Source organism: Amborella trichopoda, chromosome 9 (genome assembly GCF_054954075.1).
Source record: "Amborella trichopoda isolate Santa Cruz 75 chromosome 9, AtrichopodaSantaCruz75HAP2 v2.0, whole genome shotgun sequence".
Classification (NCBI taxonomy): Eukaryota; Viridiplantae; Streptophyta; class Magnoliopsida; order Amborellales; family Amborellaceae; genus Amborella; species Amborella trichopoda.
In genome coordinates, this window is record NC_142344.1 from 2,792,395 (window position 1) to 2,814,775 (window position 22,381).

Consider the following 22,381-nt stretch of genomic DNA (forward strand, 5'->3'; position numbering starts at 1 on the left):
TTTTTTGTAATCCATGATCGAAATGTTTGTTTTCTTTTCTTGTAATCCATGATCGATTTTTTTGTTTTTTTTTTTTTTTTTGTAACCCATGATAGAATTTTTTGTAATCCATGATCGAATGTTTTGTAATATATGATCGAAATGTTTGTTTTTTTTTTGTAATCCATGATTGAAATGTTTGTTTGTTTTTTTTTAATCCATGATTGAATTTTTTGTTTTTTGCTTTTTTTGTAACCCATGATAGAGTTTTTTGTAATCCATGATTGAATTTTTTGTAATCCATGATCGAACTATTTTTTTCTTTTTTTGTAATCCACGATTGAATTTTTTGTTTTTTTTGTTTGTTTTTTTTTGTAATCCATGATCGAATTTTATGTAATCCATGATCGAATTTTATGTAATCCATGATCGAATTTTATGTAATCCATGATTGAATTTTTTGAAAATTTGTGATTTTTTTTGTTTAATCCATGATCGAATTTTTTTTTGTAATCCATGATAGAATTTTTTGAAAATTTGTGATTTTTTTTTTAATCCATGATAGATTTTTTTGAAAATTTGTTTTTTTTTTTTTTTTAATCCATATTATTCAAAGAGAAAACGAGAGAGATGATGATTCTGAGGCCACCCTATCCCAACCATATTATTCACATATCGAGTCCCAACAGCAACAGTGTAGGGATGAGCACGAAATACTGTAAATTAAATGCTGAATGGCGGTTCATGCAGGGAAAGAACATATCAATATTTGCATATTCATTCAAAAACATGAAAATTCTTAATGGAGTACCCTCATTTTTTATTGAATTCCTAAAAACCAATATTTATAATGAATTTTAATAATTTTTTCGGATTTTTTTGAAGCTTTATTCTGACCGATTCACCCGATTTCGATCCGGATCGCCGATTCGCCGATCCGGATCGCCGATTCGCCGATCCGGATCGGCTTTTGAAAAGCCCGATCCGGATCACCGATCCGGTTTTTAAACCATTGGTATGAACAATGATAGAGATAGAGGGGGCCTCACCATTTGCTCCGAGCATTGCACTCTCTCATCATCATTCATCTTTCTTTTGAACGGCGATAGAACTTACATAAGTTTCTAATGGTCAATGGATTCACAGACTGTACTCTCTCGTGACTAGATTATCAGAGGATCTAGCCAAGCATGTAAAATGACCTACATACCCTTGCCAGGAAAATACGGATTCCATGAAATGACTAATATACCCTCTCAACATCATTAAAAGACAACCCCAGTTTCTTCCTTTCCGTGGAAAATCTCCGTCTTCCTCCCCCTTTGAGCCGACCCTCGACAAAATCATCGTCCCCTCTCTCTCTCTCTCTCTCTCTCTAAAATTAGGGTTTTTTCTGTTACTGTCTACGAGAAGAAACCTAGAAAGCATAGGGCTTTTCTCAACATTCTTTAACTAAAGGTAGAGGCGTGAAATTAGGGTTTTTCGCCTCCTCGGTGGGCTTTGACACGTAGATGGTGTGAGTTTACAAGCCTCTCCAAGGAGAAGCTTTCAATTCGGTGGGTTTTCTTTAATGGCGGATTCCTTAACAGCCGAGCTGGTTCTGCTGTTAAAGAGAGTCAGCACGCACTTGACTGTGAAAATCTCGAATCTATTGATGCTTCTAAGCAATCACAAGGTATTTTCTTGTTTTTATTTCCCTTATAGTTGAGGGTTCTCGGCATTTATGTGCTCATGTGAAGCTATTTAGTGGGATCTAAGAGATTGGGTAATAATTTGTTTAAAGGTTTTCTGTGTTTGGAGAAAGATAAATATTGTGATGGATTACTTGTTTGATTGATGTGTTAAAATGCTATCTTGTGAGGATTGTTATTTGTTTCTAGCAAATGGTTTGCTCTGTTTGGGTTTAATCTTTTCAGCCTTAATTGATGGTTTTGTTCTTGCAAGAATTAAAACATATAAAGATTTCAACTCTAATGATGTTTCCTCCAGTGTCTGTATTGTAAGGGGAATGTGTATGTAATGGTATTCACTTTTTTTTAAATAGTTACTGGTTTTTATTTTTGTCCTTTTTCTTGTGATTAGTCACACCTTGTGTTACGCAGAAACCCTCTATCAATATAATGATAGCGCTTTACTTGACCAGCAGCTGAATGACTTGAGGCGGCCCTAAATCAAAACAAAGAGACCGCCCATGTCACAATGCCCTAGAGCTCTTGAAGTAACATCGTGGAGAATGTTTAATAAGAACTGATGATCTGGAAAGGATAAACAGTCACAACGTCTCTCCTTTATTCCATACTCCCATCTCCCCCAAAATTATCCAAAAACTCCTTATCAACATGACGATTAACTTTCTCCATATTTGTGTTGACCACTAGCTTAGGTCATGATTTCATTGCATTTGGAATCTAATAATTGTAAAGCTTTATCCACAATCTGTTGTAAACATCATCAAGAATCCGTATGCTCCTCTGAGAGGCACCCTAAGGATCTCCATTGCCTTGCTTACTAATCAACGTTTGCAGTTTGCACCTTCAAAAATGTCAATTGTGATGCTTTGTTGTATTTCTGGAGAATTTTGTTGGATACTTGAATTGCAATGTGTTGTTGTTTATTTTTATCAGCGTAATATTCATGTGATTTTGCATCAGTTGATGTTTGTGTTTGTGTTTGATATGGACTTCATTGCTATGGAAAGGCTTCATGGAGCAGTTTTTTTTAATGCCTAAGCAATATATTTAAAATGCTAGAGCATGGATAATTTTCAGAATGCCGGTTCGATTGGAGCTCTCGCTGGGTTTGCTATTGCAATAGTGTTTACTTGGAAATTCTTGAGGTCCCCTGGTGGACAACAGAGAAGGCAACCAAAGAGAAGGGGTGCTGCATCTAGCAGTAGTGATGGCACTCAACTAACTCCAAGTGAAGTTGCTTCCCCATATCCTCTCTCCCCTGTAAATGATTCAAAGGGGCAAGATGTAGTTGAGGAGTTACCTGCCCCAGTTAAGGTAGGTGCAGTTGTTAATATAATTGCACCATCCTGATTTCATTATACGAGATGTGCTTATTCTTCATCTTTTTTCTTTCGTTTTTTAATTTTTTTGTAGCTTACTCTAGGACAAATAGTGAGAAAGAAGCTAAATGGTGGCAGGAAGGTAAGCACACATACTTCAATCACCTGTAACTTGTTGGTTACACGCACACACAAACATATGTATTTATGCATGTATTGATGTGTCAAATGACTGGTCTTGCTGATTATATTTAACTTATGCCATCAATCTCTTGTAATGCTTTCTTGGAATGATATTGAAACAAGGTCAGCGTATTGAAATTCATTGGCTCATGTAGTATCTTTCGTGGCATATTAGATTGTAATTCTGAGTGATTGCTAGTTTGGTTTCTCATATATGCCTGACCTAGTCATTTGTGAGAGATGAGATTTAATCGGGGTTCAATGTTTACGAATTGAATAGGTTTAGTGGGAGCAGTACTAATGAGTTTTGTGGAGCTAACATGTGATAGTGGGTGGTGGCAAGGTGGGAGTGATGTCTAAATATCTAATTGAATTGCGATAATTAACTCATGAATTGTTAAGCCCCACTAAATTCACAAGCCCGTCACGTTGGCCATGCCCTTGCCCCTCTCGATTCAAGATTCATTTTTCAAGATACTTCTGCAATAAAAATAGATTTCAGAAGTATCCAAAATTAATTTGTAAGAAACAAATTCTACTTGTTTCAAAATAGTTTGACTCATAGGGCAAATCAAGAAAACTTGTGTACAGTGTCATGAGGAGTAGACCTGCATATTGTTATTTAGATCGTAGAATGTTTACCAAAGGCTTTAGATTTTAGGGTGGATGAAGATTGAACTCATTCATTCTGTAGGTAAGCCTTTCAAGAGAATGCTCAAGTTTCATATTAAGCAGCCACACTTCCAACCCAAATAGGTAGGTCCATTAAGAGTTGCCTTGCAAGTTCAACACCCTAAACCTTGATTGGTATATAAACTCATTAAGAGCAAAGCTCATCCTCTTTCAAATTATAGCACCTGACGAGGAGGGGTACACCAAGTTAGCATATGTAATTTTGTTCAACAATGTGTGGCCTGACAATGACATAGGTAACTTAATAGGAAAGCCCATGCCATTAGTTGTTTTTCTGGGATTGGTACCTTGTAAGGCTTCTTCATAAATGAGTTAGGTAAGTTTTTGGATTTACTTTTACTGTCTCCATCAATTGCTCATTGAACAATTGGCTCACAAAATGTAATTTGGACCTATTGAGTGATTGGCTTTCAAAGCTTATAGCTTATATTTATATCTTGATATCTCTTAATAAATCACTCTTTATACCTTAAAAGCATTTCCGCAATTCGAAATTGCAAATATAGGCTTTTCAATGAACATTACATCTGTCTCTTAGTTTTTTTAGCTATTCAACATAGTTGATGCGAGTATACTTTCTGATGTTGTATAAGTATCCTTTGCCCTAAGGGTCTTCAACCAATGACTCGTGTGTAGATTCACATGAATCTGATGATCGATTTACATTGTTTCTATTTCTCTAATAAAATAGATCCCATGACATGAGTTCTATAACATCAGAATGATACCTCATCATTTAGCATATTACTCCTGGATTTCATGAATTTCATAACTTGGGTCCTGGAAGTTCTTAAGGGTACACCATGTCACATAAATGAGAAATATGAAACTATCAAGAATTGAAACTTACTCAAGCATTGATATTAGTAGGAATGCTTGTACCAACTTAAGTTTTTGAGAATTCGGCTGACAGAACTATATTGGAGATTTATATGTAAGCATTTAATGATAAATAACTATGATTTAAAAAGCGCTTCCCCAATCCAAAAGTGCAAATATAGGCTTTTGAACTAACGGTACATCTATCTCCTAGTTTTTTTAGCCATTCAACATTCCGACATATTCATTGAAGCAAGTATCCTTTGTAACGTTACATTGAGCCGTGGATTTAGATTCATTTGACTCACATGATCAATTTACATTGCCATGTTCTTCTAATTAAATAGATCCGTAACATGTATTCTGTGATATCAAAATGATACCTCAGCATTTAAGATTTCACTTCCTAGATTTCGTTATTTTCATGAATTGGGTTGTTATAATTCTTAAAGGTAACATCTGGTAGCACAATAATGAGAAATATCAACGTATAAGGTATTCTCATTCTCTCGAGCAGTGATATTAGTAACTTTTTTTTTTTTTTTGGATCATTAGTCAAGATGTTGGTTTATTCTTGAAAATGATTTACCACCGTCCTTGTCACAGCAATATGTTTTAATTAACATAAGATTGAATTAGTTTGTCAATCTTTTTTCCTATAAACTCATAAGCATCCAATGTCCTTTATAACAACAATACTTGTGCATGTAACACATTCAAGACCAACTTATCATATTTATTATTTCTTCCGCTTACAGACATGACAATGATATTATCTGGAGTCTTTACTAGTTACATAGCTTAATATGTAACTAGTAAAGGCATGACAATGGTATTATCCAGAGTCTTTACTGCATTTTTCAGGCCACATTCATACAAAGATCTCGAATTGTCATACTTTGTGTCTTCAACCTAGCATAGTTATGATACATCTAGGTCCTCTTTCAAGGATTCTATTAGATCTCCTTTATCTGCATGGCATAGAGTCTTATTCATTATTTACATCTTCCTTTCATTTGCCATGATAGTAGAGCTTAAAGGAACTACATGCCTAGAATGGTGATGCTCACATGCTTATTACGAATGAGGTTGCTTTTTTTTTTTTTTTTTAATAAATGGAGTTTATCATGAATATGCATTATTATATTCATCAGGTTTTCACTTGATTTTCATGATGGATAATATAATTAAACATCTTACGTTCTTTGAGTTCAAATCCCTTCCAGAAACACCATAATTTTAATGTCCCACAGTATGTAGCAGGGCTGTCAAAACTGGACTACTCACCAAACCCATGACGGATTTGGTCAAGTCAGAACTGGTTTGACTGGTTGGAGTTGATTTTTAAAAATAAAGCAAAACAAGGAAAAATAGTCAAAGAAGGAATTATGTCATGAAAGATAAGGAAAACCTTGTTTGGCCAGTCCAACAGGCTAGAATTGATTGTTTTGATCGGTCAAAACTTGTCAAGCATTAGTTTTGACCCTTTTTTTTTTTTTAACGCAATTTGGTTTTTGCTTGGATTGAACTAGTCAAGGCACTATATCAGCCACTCCAATCCAGTCTTGATAACTATGATAAGCGTATTAAAAATATAACACATCTTTAGATCCTAATCTAGTCATTGCAATATTGGTAAACTCCACATCAATTTGGCACATACTGAACCTATGCCATTTGAATTCCAAATTAGTTTTAGGTTTCCAGAAGCTCATACATGGATTCTGCAAATGGAAGTTCTTGGTTTCCCAATGTATCATTAATCTATTTGACGGAACATAATTCATTGCTCAAAATCAACAAGTGCATGATATTTTTTTTAACAGAATTTGTTGTGAAATTTGTGTGTTATGAACTGTTGAATATTTTAAGTCTACCAGCTATTGTACTCAGGGCTTTTTATATCCCAAATCGATGCCGAATTTTGAAACTTGGGTTTGGTGGAAAGTCTAATTAGTCCACTTACCATTGCAACAAACAACACTTGATCTTGAGTCTGATTGTGTTGTAAAATGCTACAAAAGATATATATATATATATATATATATATATAAGGAGTCACTGCTGTACGCCCATACGCGAATGGCCTAGATTGAATCTGGGCCATTCTGTGGCCGACCTGACGCTCACAATGTCCGATAGTTTTTGAATTTTAATTTTTTTTCTACAAATCCAAATCACTTGAAATTTTAGGCATGTGTTCTTCTCATCAAGGCATACCAAATAAAATGTAAAAAAAAAATAATTCGCGAAATTGTTTTGACCAAAATACCCCCCGAAACATTTTGAGGGTATTTTGGTCAATTTATTTCATGTATTTTTTTTTGATATTTTTCGTAGATTCGCCTATATTTGAAGAATACATGCCTAAAATTTCAAATAATTTGGATTTGTAGAAAAAAATTAAAATTCAAACACTATCGAACATCCGTGATCGTCAGATCAGCCCAGATTCAATCTGGGTTGTGGGTGTTTACTGTAGCAGTACGCACTTGGCGCACAAGATCTTTTCCCATATATATATATATATACACACACACACACACACACACAAAATGAGAAATTCTACAAGCCTTTTACATCTGTTAGTGTCAAGTGTACAACTATTTGAATTTTAGATATTGTTATTGTATATTGGCTGCATGGCTATCAATCCTTTGGTACTTTTGGCTTGCAAGGCCATGAGAAGCGAAGTTCCATGACTTGGGAGACACACATTGTGGTGTACGTCATTTTTATGGCCCTTACAAGTGTACAAACATGGTTAGCAAGACTGGACTGAATGGGTTTTGGCTAGTCGAACTGACTGATTTTGAGTTGGTTGACAATCAAAATAGCTTTTGCAATTTTTTTGATGGCATGTTTCATTTATTTGGTCTATTTATTCATCTTTTATTTTCGTTTTTTTTTTAAATCTTGTCCGACACCCATCTGACTGTTGGTCAGACTAGTTTTGACTTGATCGATCATCCAATTTGGCGGCCGGTTAAATTGACATGACTCTGGAAGAATTACTTGCCTTACTTTATATAGTAATGAATATCCTTTGAAGCTAAATTGAGATGCTTTTCCTTTACAAGAGGGAAGAACATACTTTATGATGTCTTCTAGGTACTTTGGAGACATACTATTCCATCTTTGAATGATAGATTTGGAATTATAATGCTATTTAATAGCATAAAATGTACAAGTTCTGTAATATCTTGAAGGAATATGTTGTGAGGATCTCAATCGAGCAATGCTATCTAAACGTTATTACCAGTAATATCGTTGGATAATGTGTATAGTGTCAAGCTCATGTTAGTTGCAATGTAATATACTTTTTATGTATGGATTTTACCATATATATGGTTGGTACTTGATAGTGATCTTGAATTTTTATAAACACAAACTACAATTGTCACATCAATAATACAAAAAAAATAAATTGTTGTCACTTAAATCACGGACATGGGATGCTGATGTGATTCTTGGAATAATCACTATGAGGAACCAACACAACGTTATGTTGATGAAATCTTAATAAAATGTTAAGGTTTTCAAAAGGTTAATCCTTGAGAGGGTTCAAATGTTAAATTGATACTGGATCAATGCTGATTAATCCCTATTTAAATAATGTGAATAATTGATGGATTGATCGTTACTATGATTATATGTTACATGGTGTTACCTCATGTTTGTGGAATTGATTGTTCTTTTGATTACCCAGCTCATGAAACCTTTTTCTACGAGGATATATTTTTCAAGGTCAGAGTAGAATTTGATGGAAGGGGAGAGGGATGAGAACTCATCCACTATGTAGACAAAAGATAATCCTCTCCCCATAGAGGAGAAATATTATTGCACAGAACTATTTTCAGCTGGATTCAATGATTTAATAGGTGGCTACAGCTCCATGTGAAGGAAGACCCTCAGTTCTCGACATTATAGAATGGGCCCTTATAGGGTTTTTCCCTTAGGATGAGATGAGGGAAGAAGAACAACATAGAGAAGAAAGAAACAAGGCAGAAGAAGTAGAGAAGTGAGGAAATGAGGTGCCATATTCTCGTGGTTGGTGGTGGCTGTGGGGCGTTGCTTTCCCCTAGCAAGTCGGCCATCTTGTTAAGGTTGAAAACCTTTCGAGTGTGCCGACCCTCCTCAGGGTATGTGTGGTCACCGGGCACCGGTTTCTGCTTGCAATTGGTCACCTTGTGTCGCATCTTCTTCTTGGAGCTGTTGGATTCACAAGGGTTCGCTTCCGATCGATCTCTAGAGGGCCAATGTCTCTAGCAGTCTTCTCCCTCTACAAGCCTTGCTATGTTAGTTTCCTCTCTTGTGTAGGATTTTTTCACACCTCTTAAGCTTGAACTTAAATGAGGCTAAGATCCCTTTTTGTAGAGGAGGTGGGATGAGGCAATGGGCCTCCATTGGTCGAGCCCATGTGACCTCTTTTAGGTGGAGGGCTCAGTTTGGTTGAGCCCATGTTACTTTGGAAAATGTGGTGTCTTTTCATTGGTTCGTCTATTTTGTTGTTAGAGTATGACTTGCTCATGTCCTTATGACTTTAATTGACCCACAAGAGGAATATCTCTTTTGGATAAGATAATGTGTTTTATTTCTCTCTCTTTACTTTTATTGTCAACGTTGTGAGTATTGGATTTGCCATCGAATCAGTTAGGGGTTTGGTCCAGTCAAAACTGATCCGATCGTTAGTCGGACCGGTTGGTCTGGATCTTAAAAGAATCAAAAAGAAAATAAGAAGGATAATTTAAAAATATGAAAAATATTTCAAAAAAAGTTGCTCAACTTTGTTTAGCCAATCCAACTGGCCAAAACCGGCTTGTTTGATTGGCCAAAACAAATGTGAAGTTGGTTTTGACTAGCTTTTGACCGAACTCAGTTTTTGCCATTGTTATCAAGATTGTATTAGACTGGCCAATCTAACCACTTGGACCGCCCGCTGGTGCGTTGGCTGGTCTGGTCTACAACAAAAGCTGAATTTGTTCAAAAAACAATCAAAGCCAATGTTTGACTTGTTTTGGATAGTCGAATCTGCCGATTTTGACTGGTTGGACTGGCTAAACAAGGCTGGACAATTTTTTTTGTAATATGGTTCATATTGTAAACTGTTCTTCTTATTGTCTTTTATTTTTTTAAAATCTAGTCCAACCGGTTCGACTGACGGTCATACCGGTTTTGATTGGACCAGACCTCTAACCGGTTCGGTGGCTGGTCCAGTTTTGATAACGTGATTTTTACTTTGGACTAGACCAGCCAAGGTTATTCGGTTTGGTCTTGATAATAATATTCATTGGTGTATGGTGTTCATGCCCCCATTCTCTTTCTAAAAGATGTGGCCCTCACCCCACTTTCACTCCCTAGAGATGGTGTCCATGGTCCTCTCTCTTTGTCTAGAAGATGGGGCTTGCACTCCATTTTCTCTCTCCTCAATGGGACGGATTGCGGTCCACATGCCACACTCTCCCTTTCTAGAGAATTGTGGGCCAGTCCCCTAAGAGACAGAGAATCTCTTCCCCCTTGTATGATGCCTTGTAGTGTTTATGCCCCTCCTAGGAAGAGTGCACCTTTTGAGGTCATGTTGGTACCATTTGCATCCTTTTGATTGGCATCCACATGACTATAGAGCATTATCTTCCTATGATCCTCATAAGACTATGTAGAGGGGGGTTGTTCTCTACGACCACAGTCCCCAAATTACCATTGAATATTCTCCTCCCTTGATCTTTATAATACTAAATAAAGGGAAGATATTTCCTAGAAGCGTAGTCATTGTGGGCCTCATCTACCAATAAGAGAATATAGGGGATTTGAGCACATTCCATTATCCCAAAGAGATATTCCTCTCTCACCGGTCAATAAAAAGGGATTGTATGCTATAAGACCATTCATTTTTGATACAAGGAGGTCACAATTACCTCCTAGCCATTGGATACGAAACTCGATGGTTTAGGGCGTGACACAAAGTTCAAGGAATTTTCTTTTGGACTTTATACCTAGTCAATGGCACACCCCTAGTGACCTAATTTCATCCAAGGGTTAACCGTGCTTGTGACCTCCTTGTACTAAAAATAAATTGTGTACTTTTACTAGTAGAAAAACATGATAGTGAGAGCTAATCAAATTCTAAAAATAAGAAAGATAGATAATGGTACGACACCACTTCTCTAAAGGCCACATAGGCTCAGCCAATAGGAGCTTATTACCTCTTCTTGCGCCTCTATAATAGGGGCTTTTAGCCTCATTTGAGGCTGACCTTAAGAGGTGTAGGGATTTTCCATGTGAGAGAAGAAAAGAGGCTCTTAGAGGGAGGGAGGAGTTCTACAGAGAGGAGCTCTAAAATTCCACTAGAGGCGAGACTCGGGCGATGCCCTGTGATTCTATTGAAACCCAAACGAAGAGCCAGCACACTTGAAGGATTTGATCTTGACAAGTTCATTGGCTTGCTAGGAGACAATGGTGCCTTTTGCTCTAACAGTCTCGAGGATGAGGCCCACACACGTGAAGGGATTATGATCTCTACGAGGTGATCGATTGGCTGGGAGAAAGTGGTGTCTTGTGACTCACCATTGACCACAAGGATATGCTGCCACTCTCCTTATCTATGTATTGCCTGCTCCTCTTTCTACTTCTTTCCCAAGTCTTTCTCATCTTAGGGTCTGAACCTAGGGAAGCCTTTCTGCTAGGCCACTGGTTGAGGGTTTCCTCCTTTGCATGGGTATGTAATTAATGATTGGATTTTCATATCTTGCTTGATACGGTCTATGTGCAATAAAATTCTTCAAGGGGAGGGGATTTAAATATACGGGTTTTTATTTATCTACATTTCCTTTGGAATCTATTTGCAGACCCTGGGACAAACCTGCTCTCAAACATATTTGAACATTAGGAATCATATCTATTATGTTCAAATTTATTTTAGATACTGTAGTTAATGTTCTACATGGTGGAGAAACTTGTATTATAAGAATACGACGATGTAAATTGGATATCTTATAAAAATGAATTTAGGACTGGAGTGGTTGGTTGAACACCATGGTGGATGAGTATTTGCCTGGATTTTAGGAAGTGTACTTGCATTGACAATTTAGTTGGATTGCCAATGCAGCTTCTTAGTAGACTTTATCCCTAGTTCAGAGATCTATATCTGCAATTTCAAATTGTAACGCTCTTCTCGAAATAAAAAAATGTGGCATATGTTGATGAATCTGTAATAATATTTGAAGCAGTTGGAGCTAATTACTTGGTGAGTTGTAATTGATGTGGACTGCATAGAGTCAATTCAGACGAGTCTTGAGCATGTTTCTTTGAGCAAATTAGTTGAATGGCATTTGGTGATGATTTTGGAAGTCAAGGTCGATTTAGATGGACATATAAACAAAAGCCTTTACAAAGGTATTAATCTGGAGAAGTCATAGATCGATACGGCGAAGCCCATTAGGATTGCATCACAAGATGATGGGAACTCTACCCGATGGGAACCCTATGTAGTCGATTTGAGGATATCCCAATTTCTAGGTGGTAAGGTGGATTGGAGGAGTACTGTACAATATATAAAGGGAATTAATGGAGCCTAATTCTCACCCCTCCTATGATGGTGCTAATGACACAATGAGGTAGAGTTTAGACTCCAGTGAATGCCATGGTCCACTATAGATTGGAGCATTGTAAGTCACAAGTACATTATTGTTGGACTCACTTATATAACTGTGGAAGTCGGCCACTTCCTATGAGACATGATTAAAGTTTTTAGCGCTAATGAAATAGGGATGCTAGCATGGGTCTAATATGCTAGCATTAATAGAAAATTTGAAGGAAGGTGTGTGCGAGAGAGATGGGAGAAGGATGGACGCTGGGAGCCCAAGGTGTGCATGAGAGAGAGCTGTCACTGAGGGACCAAGGTAGAAGAATGGGCTTGTGAGAGAGCGAGAGAAGCACTGCAAGCCAAAAATTTCAAATCTGAGTAGATATTTTTTAAATGCCGATTTTGGCATGGATTGATATTATTCCTAATGGGAATTTATCATAGTACCTGTAAGAGTTGTACTCTCAAACATTTTGCCCATTTGCAACTATTCAAGCCCAAAATCACACGATTTCATATGGGTATTTGGAAATGAAATCAAAATATACAGGTGAATTGTTAAATTGTTCATCTCTCATGGGTAATTTAACAAATTTCTTTTTTTTTTAATGAAAAAATTATGTACGGACTCTTTTTTTTTTGCTGGGGGGGGGGGGGTGTCAATTACCAAATGGGGTATCTGTTGGCAGTTTGGCTGAAATTAACATCCCCCCTCTTGCGGCATTTTTTTCTTTCTAAGTTCCCCTACTGTTCGGCAATGCAAACACCGGACAGGGGGGGGCTACTCTTAAGTGAGCTGCTTTTTGATGTCCGGTACCTCAAATAACGAATAGCGAATATCTGAGTCCGGGAGTGCCTTGTCGACCATGCTTACGTCGACATCTTGAAACAAAATAAAGAAACAGTAAGTAATGGGGCAAAAAGAAAAGATATAGAGAAGAAGCCAGGACTTGGAAAAGAGAGGAATACGAGTGGGTGAAACCTTCTTGGAATTAGTCCTCCTTGTCATCTTGAATACAAATCCTCAATAAGAAAAACTCGAGAGGGTCTCTAGCTGTACCTCCTCGGAAATAGCACCCCCGGGCACCTGAGACCCATCAAGAAACAAGCAAATGAACCAAATTTATAACAAGATTAAGGAGCAGTCACTAAACCCTGGAAAGAAAAAATGGAACAGGGGAATAGAGTGGCGTGAGACTGTAGATGGGTCCAATCTCCATTTCTTAAAGTTTTCTTCAAGGATGTTTATGAGGCGGTCGCAGTCCTTGCGCCCTTTTTCCATCACACGCAGTCAACCATGGAGTCACGGAATCCCTACATTCGGAAATCAAAACCCGAAACACACTTTCATCAAACTCCACAAAATAAAAAATAGCTCCATCTTTGAAAAGAAGAGGGGTAGAGAGGGGTGAGAGAGAGAGAGGTGAGTGAGAGGCAGCATGAGAGGCTCAAAAGATGGGGAGAGAGAATTTGGATTAGAGAGGCAGCGGGATAGAGAGTTCGATGTAGTTAGCTCTCCGGTATTTGAAGTACCGGCTAGCAAAGAACAATTCACTTAAGAATAGCCCCCTTGTTTGGTGTTTGCATTGCCGGGTAGGGGGGGCAACTTAAGGGGAAAAAAAACGCCGCGGGACCGGGGGGGTTGGGGGTGGGTGGTGCTCATACTTTTGGGCAAGTGACACCCCATTTGGTAATTCACCCGCAACCCAAAAGTGTCTGTATGTAATTTGTTATTTTTTAATTTGTGTGAAAAAATGCTAACATTATCCAAATGCTTCTAAACCTTCATAAATTTTTATCGGCTCACATCCAAAGAAAAGCAGATTTTGGTACATCCAAACGAGTCATTAAGGTTCGCCCATTCATGGTCATACATAATGATTCATATGACATTGCATAAAGGTTCGAGTCCTCATGACAGCTTGACTTATGCACATTGTTTCCTGATTTGCCCTTCTAGGATCAAAAGTATCCTGCAACTGGTTCGGTGTGGTTTGTAGTTGTTGTCTCACAATGATTTTAGCAAATTGTTTTGACATTTTTTTGACATTGAACCTTTGGAAAATCAAACTAGAATTCAACCCACATGTGAGAGAGAGAGAGTGAGAGAGAGAGAGGGGGTGGGGGGGAATCCTCTTGGGTGTGTTTATGCAGTTTATTTTGGGCATGTGCATGCATCTTGTGTGCATGCACTTGATATGGCCATTATGCAAGCGTCCACTGTCTTCGTGTGCCCAACCAATTAGCAGCCATGCATGAGAGAAAGTTCTTAATTGTTATCCAACATTGTTTACATGTGGAGAGCCATCGCCTTCCCATGCTAACTCATAAAGAAGCCCGCTTTGTTAGCCACCTTTTTCACTTCAATGAGATGGGATCTTAAGTACCTTTTGTAGACATGGACTCATCATCTTTTATCTCTGATGAGCTTTCAATCTTTCGCTGCCTTTTATTGCCCCCTTTTGTAGACATGCACTCATCATATTTTATGAGCATGGGTGACATGATGTGTGACCGAAAACTCTATGTAGGTGGTGTAAGAAAACCAAAATGTCTAAAAGAAACGAATGGAGAACACCAAAACAAACTAGCTCTGTAAAAGAGCCAAGTGGAAGAAAGTAGTAGGATAGTTAGATGAGCAGGATCCTGGCTTATAGTAATGCTGGGCATCAGTGTTGCATCAGTGCTCTTGGATCACTACTATGGAATCTGGCCTGCAACGAGAATACCAGCACTTATTATCATCTAATTACCTTATCCTGCGGCCACCCTTCGTTGATAATTTTATGCTCCTAACTGGAACATAGCCACCTCTCTCCCTAAAAAAAACATGCTCTCGATTCTGGACCCAAAAGGACATACCTCAATTCCCATATTTGCTCAATTCCTTCATTGTGCACGCAAATTTTTCTTGTAGTTCGTTGTTACCACAGTTGCTATCAGTGTTGTGTCGTACTCCACTATAGTGCCTGTCCCATTTTTCTTTTAACCTACTATTGGATTGTTGATTTCTCATTTCATTTCCCTGATGTACTCATAACCATGTTTGTTATAAAGGCTCCATCCTATTGCTTGAAGTATAACGAATGTCCTATCTTACCTACTTACTTTCTTATAATTTCTCTCTATTATTTTATATTTTCATGGCAAGGGTTGGATAGTTTTCAACCACGGCTAAACATGATAGTTGACCGATGGTTGCATTGCCTGCATTACCTCACTTGCGTGGTTGATGTTGGCTTGTAATAGCTTTTGAATCTTGTAATGAGATAGTCTGATTTTTATTTTCTATAGACATGCCCTCATCAGTGTTTTAAAAAGCTGAATGCTGCCAAAAGCCGGGGGGGGGGGGGGCCCGATGCAATGCGGATGCGGCTGCATCGGCGACGCGGTCAATAAATATAAAAAAAATCTAAAAAAATAGATTAATATATAGATAAAATATATGAAGGTGATATATGTGATAGTAGGTATTTTAGTTTATTCATTAACTCCAAAAGTATCAGCTGTCGGAGATTCTATGTCCATTATCCTTTGATAGAAACTAGAAACTTGAACCTAGATTCATAAAACATTCAACAATCAACAACCATAAGCACAAATTTGCAACCACAAACTTTAAAGTTACAAAATAGTGATACTACAAACCAAAAGTCCATGTCTCCATGATGATTAAAGAGTTATGAAGTCAAGCTCAAGAAGAGTTAATACAATCTTCAAGTTCTTCTGCTGTGGTAGAAAATTGGAATTAGATAAATAAGATTTTTGATTAGAAAATTGAAAATTGAAATTGAAATTCAAGAAATGAGGATTAAGGAATAAGGACATACATGCTCAAATGCACTCCAATGCGCTCACAACCAGATGAGCTGCATGTGAGATTCAACACTCGAATAGCGAAATATTGTAGATTTGGTGTCCCCTGTCTCGCTTCCATATAATGCCCACCATGCAATTGTATAATATTTTATAATTTAGATTATAGATAAAAATTAAGGGTAAACAATGGAACTATACATAAAGTCATACACAAGCAATGGTACTTTTGGCCTTTACCCGGATTTGTAGTGTCTCTATTTTGAGTAGCGATCTCTCTCCTAAAGTTTCCCAAGCCTAACTTGAACTTAATCAATTCATGGCTCTGGATCTCATCTTGGATACCTTTGTCAGGCACCAACCTCTTAAGCACATATAAGAACCCACTATTTATTACACGATCTGACTCAATGGATGGGTGCTTGTAGTGAAGAGATGTGTGTAGAAAGTAATCGGTTGCATGGAGGTGCTTGTGAAGCTGGGTGTCCCATCTCCTATCAATAATATCAAGTATAGCTTTGTGTTTATTTTCATCATCCTTTAAAATATTTTTATCTTTGCTCTTGCCGTAGTTATTGCCTCATGTATATCGCCTATGTCGGGCTTCACATCACCATCAACCAGTCGAAGCACTCTCATTAAAAGGCGAGCCACCTCCAATGCAAGAATCATTTGAGTCCAAAAAGATGTTTTCAAGATAATTTGTTCAACCTTTCTCCCATCCTTATACTTTGACCATTTACTTTGACTCCATTGCTCTGAAGCAAACATGATCCTCAAGGCACTTTTTGATTGGCTAAGCTTCAAAGAGTGAGAAATGACGTGGCAAATTTGTACAACAGACATAGCTCTTGAAATCACCCTACTAAATAAGATGTACCCAATTCTATAAGTATAATATTAACACAATTAGCTATGCAAGGAGTCCAAAACATGTGTCCTCTTCAAAGTCAAGAGATGCCCAGGTGCAACATAATCGGTACCAATGTTAGTGACAATTAGTACCACATTTTTCTCTCCAACAAACTCTACAATATCATCCATCAAGCCACATAAGTATGTAGCATCATGTGACTTGTCTGATGCCTCAACAGACTTAACAAAAAAAGTATCAGTTGGATAGGTAACCAAAAAATTAATGAATGGCCTCAACTTCCCATTGGACCAACCATCACACATAATAGTGGCCCCATATTTCTCCCACCCTTCTCTTTGAGAAATCCAAAATTTTCCCTAACCTCATGTAGTGAAGGAGGAACAAGTCCTGGGCCATATTGCTCAATTGCCTGCAAAACTATCGAGGGTTATACTATTAAAACGAATGCCGACCATGTAAAACCACTTTGCTATAAACTTACGTACCGACTTCTTCTGTTATTTCTTGTATCTACTTTCAATTGTGATTTGTTTTGTTTTTTTTTTTTCCTCGTTCGAACCACAATTTCGGGGCTAGAAGTGAAAAAAACATCCATTGGCCCCTTAGATAGGTTCCTTTTTTCAACATTACCACCAATATTTATAATCTTCTCTCTTGAGATTGGAGTACCCCTTTGCCTCATGACAACGTCTGATATATCATCATCATCATCATCAATATCATCATTAACTAATTGCATATCATCAAGTAATTATTTTTTTTTTCTTTTTTTTCTTCTCTTTATCTTTTTTCAAGCTATCCATATATTCTCTAATCTCCCTTTTTATCTTGTTGGTAGCTTATGGGCATGCTCTTACATTCCTAGAAATACCGGCTAAGTGTTCTTTTTGTCGAAAAATACTTCCCATATAAGTATTTCCACAAAGCATACACATCACACTAATTCGATCTTTCGGATTTTTAAGTTTAGCTTATTTCCAAGTAGGATCTTTATTACTAGAAGATTGGGAAGAAGACATTGCCCAAAAAAAAAAAAGTATTACTGTAGAAGGAAAAAAAAGTTCCCGCTTATTGAAGCAAGTATCGATTTTTTCCTGGCCTTTGAAATCCTCGATTTGTAGTCACAAGTTCAACTAAACTTCCCCAAATCAACACCCAAAATGTTCAAATCAAAATCCAAGTATCAACAAATCCCCAAATCGAAGATCTCCACCAAAAAAATTTCGGCCTAATTTTTTTTTTTTTGATTGATTGGATCACAAAAAAGCTACGAATGTGACTCAAAAATGTCGATTAAGGGGTTTAATCCCCCCCAATCCTTTCCCCCCAATTTCGAAGGTCAAATGACCTTTTTTCCCATCCCTGAGGGGCATTGTTTTGAAAAAAAACTGTGGAACATGATGCGGCCTGATGTGCCCTATGCGCTATGCAGCTCTGATGTGGCAAGATGCGCTGCATATGCGGGCGCATCCCTCCAAATTGCATATGTGGTGATTTTTTATGCGTTGCTCAGCGCCTACCGCATGATGCGCCTGCATTTGAAAACACTGACCCTCATTATTGATAAATCATCGTTTAAACAATTAATTTGGATAATGAATTATCTGACGTTTGACTGTGTCCATCATAAAATTATCTGAAATAAACTTATAGGCAGTTTTACATATAAGTTTATCTTTTTTAATAGCTGTTTCTTACTTTAATCAGAGTAATTTATTGAGAATCACTTGTTTTTAGCTAGAAGTAGCTAAAAGTCGCTAGAAATGGCCAAAAGAGTTACTCATTTTGAGTTTTACTCTAGTGTACTAAAAATAATTAAATATTGTTATACTTGATACAAAACATTCACCAAACAGCTAACATACTAATTTTATGAAGAGACATTAATTTTAAACAAGATACTGTACTCCTTGTAAAGTTAACTGTCATCCAAACAGGTCCTATATCTAGTCAAGTATTTGTCAATGCATTAGATAGCATTAGTAACTAGTATTTGTTCTTCTGGGCGATCATTATTTGTGCCTAACATGGCAGATGACAAGAGTAGATGTAGCCTTGAGTTTCCCGTTGTGCCTAACATGACAGATGACAAGAGTAGATGTAGCCTTGAGTTTCCCGTTGTGCCTAACATGACAGATGGCAAGAGTAGATGTAGCCTTGAGTTTGCCGTTCATATGGTATTTATTGTACTTTGTGCACTCCATTCAGGAAAAGTGACACTTGTTCTTGAATTGCTTTTCTTGATGTTAAGCACTAAGACAAAGGTATTTAGGTTTTTATATGTTATTTATTTAAACTTTAGTTGTGTATATGCAAACCAAGGTACTGATGTTGTCTTATTTGAAAAAGCTAGCACATTTTTGTTGAGTCACACTGACTTGCCATTTTATAGTGCAAGAAATTCAATATTGTCCTTGCATCTTGATACTTCAGTTGTTGGCATGCAGATGACTTGTCAGTTGCTTGGAGTAATCTTTGAGGAAAAAAGTCCAGAGGAGTTGCAGGTAAACAAAATGGGTGAAACTTCCTTCCATTACCAACTGCAGAACTAGATAAATTGATCCTGTTCTTGTCGTGTGGCAGGAACATGCAACTGTGAGGCCTCTTGCTGCAGAAGTTTTGATGGAAATATCTAAATCTTGTGACCTTTATCTCATGGAACGAATTATTGATGATAAAAGTGGGGTGCGTTTGTAATTTCGGCTCTTTCTTGCTATGATCATATCATATTTTGGTGCCATATTGTGGCCCTGAATGCACTGAATTTCTTCAGTTTGGTCTTCAGCACATGCCTGATCTGCGCACCCAATATTGAAACATGTGTTTTTTGACTGCTCACTTCCTTTTTGCTTCCTGTTCATTCCTAATTCTATCTTGATATGTATCAAGGCACTTTTTTGATACTGATATCAAGGTACTTTTTTCCAATAGAGATAATCAGATAAGGGCAAATTGCATTGTTTTTCTCTAATTTTTGAAAAGAATATAAACTATTCTCTGGTGGCATTTTAAGTTATTACAGTCGTCAATCAACCATAAGGTTATGCTGCATTCTGTTGAATTGCATTTTGATGCGTTCATTCAAGACAATTTGCAAACCACTGGCTGTTTGCATAGCTGTTTTTAACATCCCTGAGCATTCCAAAAAAAAAAAAATCCTTGAGCAAGACAGCTAACATGTTTTTCAGGTTTGCAAACATTAATCCAGGGTTGAAGAGTAGATTTATTTGGAAATATTAGTTCTCCAGTCGGTTGACATTTTTGTCTTCTACATCTATAGCTATGTGGTATATGCACACAATGTTGCTCATAGGTCTCGGGAGTCAGATTTATGAACAGCAAGTTCAGCTGATATTGTTTTAGTTTTGACAAGAACTAGTCTTTTACAGGAAATAGCTCTTTCAGCGTTGGAGGCTGCTGGACTCTTTACAAGTGGTGGCTTGATTAAAGATAAGGTAAACTTGAATTATATTATTTTCTGTCAGGTGATCTTTGAAGTGCTGGACATGTTTTTGATTTGCATAGATGTTAGTTTTTGTTGCTCTATAAGTTTTATTATCTATTGACAGACTATATGATGAATTATTTCTTTTGATTATATCGTTTTTGTCTTTTGGGGTTGATAAAACGATATTTCTCCTCAACTGACATTGTAGGTATCTGCAAGATTTTTCTGCCTATGCTACCTCCTTCAATTTTTGTCGTGAAATGCTTCCAATTGTTTATAGTCTAACTCGTGTTTGCTTTTTTTTTTTGCCAAAGTGTTGTGAACTTGTAAATGTGCTTTCAATTATTGACTGTATTCTGTTGTGTTTTTGCCATAGGTTCTCTTCTGTAGCACAGAGAATGGGAGATCCTCCTTTGTCCGGCAACTTGAGCCAGATTGGCATGTTGACACAAATATTGAGATAATATCTCAATTAGCTGTATGCATCCTTTTTTCGCCTTATATGCAATAAATCCTGCATATTTCACCTCAAAGGCCAAAATCCAACTATGTGTTATGCCTGTACTTTTTTTTTAATTCCATTAATATGACCTGGCTATTTTTCTTTCTTTCTATAAGCTGAAAGTGATTCACTCCAAAATTCACCCATTATTTGACTGAAAGGGCTGGAATTTTAGTTCTTTGCCTAAACGATAACCCCGATCCTTTTTGCCACCACTTGATCTTGTAATGCTGAGGTTTACCATAATCCTGTACTTGGCTGCAAAAAAGCATCCACCACTCATTCCTGCTGATGGGCAGTGGAGATCTACTAGAATGCCCACCAGGACTTCATTTCCACCATCTGTTATTAGGAATGGTGGATGGTGAATGCTTGGTTGTAGTACCATATTTGTTTATTGTATGTTTTCCTAAATGACCTTTTTTTTTGTTTTTTGTTTTTTTTGTACTTAGCATTACCTTCTTTTATTTATTTTCATTGTTTGTTTTGAATTTTCATTTTTTTGTCAATCTGGGGTTTGTGCCGTATCAGCGGTTCATCCGATATCAACTACACATCTCACCAGCTGGACCCCCCCATATTGCCTCTAATGTGTTCGGTTCGACGAGCTTGGAGCATTACTTCTCTCTCTTAGATCAATGCTGACACAAAAAGGTTTGGATCCAATTATTCCATAAAGATATATGTTCAGAATGAATATATATAATGAGTTTGCTTCCCTGGTTTTGGTGAGGGCCTTAATTTACATGAATCAATGCATGCGATGTGGTCTTGAGAATGCCATGAAGTGGCGACTGTACTGGGGTGTACAAAGCTTATGGTGGTTAGGTCTATTGATTTCATTTTTTGTCTTGTGAACACTACATTTCCTGCTGTTTTCTTTCTTCTCTATTTGTTGCTGCACTAATATTTGCTTGCGAGGTTTTTATAGACAGCAGGGTATTGGCTTATTCATGTCACATTGAAAACTACTCAGAATTCAAAGTCATGGTAGTTGTAAATTAATGTATGAGTTGACTATGGTTTGGGTTTTCCTTCCTTGTTTGTTAATAATTTCTTTTGTTCTAAAATGATCTAAAGTGCTTCAAAATGCATTTGGATGAGTTGTATTAGCTTGCAAAACTGACCTTAGTGTGCACTGGTTTTGCAATTTCTTTTTTCTGAGGAGCTTATGAAATCTTGGTATTGGGGTAAATTTCGGAGGGTTCAGGTGGTTTCTTAAACCAGATAGTTCCCTTTGTTGAGTCGATGGATTATTTTCCAAGAAAAAGTGGTTAAAATTCAACCTGAGGACCACCTCCATGGATTTATACCATAATGTGGTTCCCTTTGCTGGGTCAATGAAAGTATTATTTTGAAAAGAAGTGGAGAAACATCGGAAATAGCGAACTTAAACATGCGCCTTTCAAGGAAATTGGGCTAGAGCTTGCACGCCCCAGTGGCCCCGCTCAGAAAATATAGGACATGTGGCA

The 22,381-nt window shown here is 37.2% G+C and overlaps 1 protein-coding gene across 2 annotated transcripts; it reads left to right on the forward strand.

Annotated features, from left to right (window-relative positions):
- The first annotated feature begins 1,303 nt into the window (after positions 1-1,303).
- Positions 1,304-21,943, forward strand: PEX22 (peroxin 22). Of its 2 annotated transcripts, none has more exons than XM_011626375.3 (8): positions 1,304-1,654; positions 2,730-2,984; positions 3,084-3,131; positions 19,407-19,463; positions 19,543-19,644; positions 20,349-20,414; positions 20,784-20,885; positions 21,441-21,943. In XM_011626375.3, exons 1-8 carry the CDS (start codon positions 1,550-1,552, stop codon positions 21,552-21,554), a joined length of 849 nt encoding a protein of 282 aa, XP_011624677.1. In that variant the 5' UTR covers positions 1,304-1,549; the 3' UTR covers positions 21,555-21,943. The 2 variants fall into 2 exon arrangements, with proteins under 2 accessions (XP_011624677.1, XP_006847943.1); XM_006847880.4 differs by having other exon boundaries at positions 2,748-2,984.
- Positions 21,944-22,381: the final 438 nt, after the last annotated feature.

What these genes read in the sequence shown, in the direction of transcription:
- PEX22 (XM_011626375.3), top strand. Translation starts at nt 1,550, where the DNA reads ATGGCGGATTCCTTAACAGCCGAGCTGGTTCTGCTGTTAAAGAGAGTC. An exon ending in TGCTTCTAAGCAATCACAAG is followed by an intron (nt 1,655 to 2,729) that starts GTATTTTCTTGT and finishes TTAAAATGCTAG; the next exon opens with AGCATGGATAATTTTCAGAA. An exon ending in AGCTAAATGGTGGCAGGAAG is followed by an intron (nt 3,132 to 19,406) that starts GTAAGCACACAT and finishes GTTGGCATGCAG; the next exon opens with ATGACTTGTCAGTTGCTTGG.